This window comes from Babylonia areolata, chromosome 13, assembly GCF_041734735.1.
Source record: "Babylonia areolata isolate BAREFJ2019XMU chromosome 13, ASM4173473v1, whole genome shotgun sequence".
NCBI classification, from domain to species: Eukaryota; Metazoa; Mollusca; class Gastropoda; order Neogastropoda; family Buccinidae; genus Babylonia; species Babylonia areolata.
Genome location: NC_134888.1, coordinates 32,674,554 through 32,677,053, shown reverse-complemented (window position 1 = coordinate 32,677,053; position 2,500 = coordinate 32,674,554). Strand labels below are relative to the sequence as shown.

The following is a 2,500-nucleotide window of genomic DNA, read 5'->3' as shown; positions in this document are numbered from 1 at the left end:
GCAAGGCAAGGCAAGGTAAAACAAGAGAAGCCATGACAAGACAAGACAAGGCAAGGTAAAAACAAAAGCCATGACAAGACATGACAAGACAAGACAAGACAGACAAGCTTTAACGAAACTCAGAATAAGCGCGCATGACCTAAAGACTGAGAAAGGTAGATATTTAAATATTCCACAAGAAGATAGATTGTGCAACAAGTGTAACATCCTGGAAGACGAAATCCATCTTCTTGATCATTGTACTAAATATAAAACCTTAAGGCAACAATTTTTAAAAGACATTCAAAATTCGAATAACACAGGAAATATTCCCAGTCAGATGATGGTAACAAGATTAGGAAAATTTGTTTATGAAAGCTGCTGCAATTTACTGCATTAACTGATTGATTAATTGTGTGTTCTTCATCCATTCATTCATTTACCATTGCACTTGTGTCTTATAAACCTTAAGGTTTCATGACAATAAAATCTATTCTGTTCTATTCTATTCACACACACACACACGAACACATACAAATACACACACACAACACACACACACACACACACACACACACACACACACACACACACACACACAACATACACGCTAGTTCAAGCAGTGGTAAAAACGAGAGATGGAGTGGGTTGGAAAACAGAACAGTCTTACCTCTTGCTGCATGAAACACACACCCGTGAAAAAAAGACACGTTAACGAACCACACAGTTTGATCAAACTGAGAGAGAGAGAGAGAGACAGACAGACAGACAGACAGACAGACAGAAGTCTGAAGTCTGAATGGTTTATTGTTTAGGCCTTTCTGCCCGTGACAACAGGGGTAAGGGGGGGGGGGGGGGCTTCCGTGTTAACATCCATTATAAAGAACAGCGCCAATATATGTAAAGCAAACAAATGGTAGAAAAGAGAGGAAGGACAGAGTAAGACACACAGAGAGAGAGAGAGAGAGAGAGAGAGAGAGAGAGAGAAAGAAGAAGAAAAGGACAAAAGATAGATGGGCAGATTGGTATGTAATCATGCGCCAGAGACAGTCAGAGAGACAGAAAGAGTGGGAGAGAGAGAGAGAGAGAGAGAGAGAGAGAGAGAGAGAGAGACAGACAGACAGACAGACAGACAGACAGACAGACAGACAGACAGACAGAGACACAGACAGACAGAGAGATTTTGTATTTTTATTTCTTTTTATCACAACAGATTTCTCTGTGTGAAATTTGGGCTGCTCTCCCCAGGGAGAGCGCGTCGCTACACTACAGCGACACCCATTTTAAAAAAAAATCTTTTTTCCTGCGTGCAGTTTATTTGTTTTTCCTATCGAAGTGGATTTTTCTACAGAAATTTGCCAAAAACAACCCTTTTGTTGCCGTGGATTCTTTTACGTGCTGCACACGGGACATCGGTTTATCGTCTGATCAGAATGACAAGCGTCCAGACCACCACTCAAGGTCTAGTGGAGGGAGAGAAAATATCGGCGGCTGAGCCGTGATTCGAACCAGCGCGCTCAGATTCTCTCGCTTCCTAGGCGGACGCGTTACCTCTAGGCCATCACTCCACATACACGCTAATTCAAGCAGTGGTAGACTGAGAGAGAGAGAGAGAGAGAGAGAGAGAGAGAGACCTAGACACACACACACACAGATGTATATATATATATATATATATATGTGTGTGTGTGTGTGTGTGTGTGTGTGTGTGTGTGTGTGAGAGAGAGAGAGAGAGAGAGAGAGTGAGAGAGAGAGAGAGAATATATGAACAACATGCATGATGCCCCCTCCCATTAAGGACAGGGAGGTGGCAGAATAACAACACCAAACAACACCACCACCACCACCAACAACAATATGTGCACCTTTGTTGGTCAGGTCAATAAATCCCCTAGCACTTCATACAGAAAAAGCCACGGGTTATAAAGGTGCACAAACTGAACACAAGAAAGAAAGAAAGAGATAAAAAAAAAGAAAGAAAGAAAAAAAGATGACTGCTGGACCTTTTCAAAACGAAGCTTAACTCACTCAGTACGGCCAGTCCTCTCTTCTCCTCTACACAGACCCCTCGGATGTCCAGTGGGTGTCTGAATGGCCCAACCTTTAGCTTCCGTCGTCAGAATTGTGGTATTCTTTGTCAACATTCACGTCTTCAGTATAAGAGCCTTCCGCTTGCAATATTTTGATGATGGTAATTGGGTTGAAACGCTGTTAACGTCGTCTCTTTCGCCGTTCGTATGGAGAGAGTTAAAACAATGATAAAATGTGGTGTAAAATTAAGATGGAGATAAAAACAACGACGACATTTCCAGTCTCTGACTCTTTGTCGAGAAAAAAACAACAACAAAACCCCCCCCCAAAAAACCCCAACCAACCAACCAAACAAACAATAAAACCCTGTCCCTATCTCACCCGGATAACGGCGTGCAGTCTGAACACGGTGGAGGGGTCGTTGTTGTCTGTCGTCAAGGAAACTTCACCGTTTTTGCCCACGGCGAGGTAACGCCGCGTGCACATGTGG

At 43.0% G+C, this 2,500-nt stretch overlaps 1 protein-coding gene across 6 annotated transcripts in view; it reads right to left on the bottom strand.

Moving 5' to 3' along the window:
• The window catches only part of LOC143289215 (inositol 1,4,5-trisphosphate-gated calcium channel ITPR3-like), a 216,364-nt gene that overhangs the window by 165,171 nt on the left and 48,693 nt on the right, over positions 1-2,500 (bottom strand). For all 6 annotated transcript variants that reach the window (XM_076598162.1, XM_076598163.1, XM_076598164.1 and 3 more), the window contains exon 11: positions 2,392-2,500. This exon is cut by the window's right edge and continues 37 nt beyond it. In XM_076598162.1, coding sequence (XP_076454277.1) covers positions 2,392-2,500 — 109 coding nt within the window. The remainder of the gene's footprint in view (positions 1-2,391) is intronic.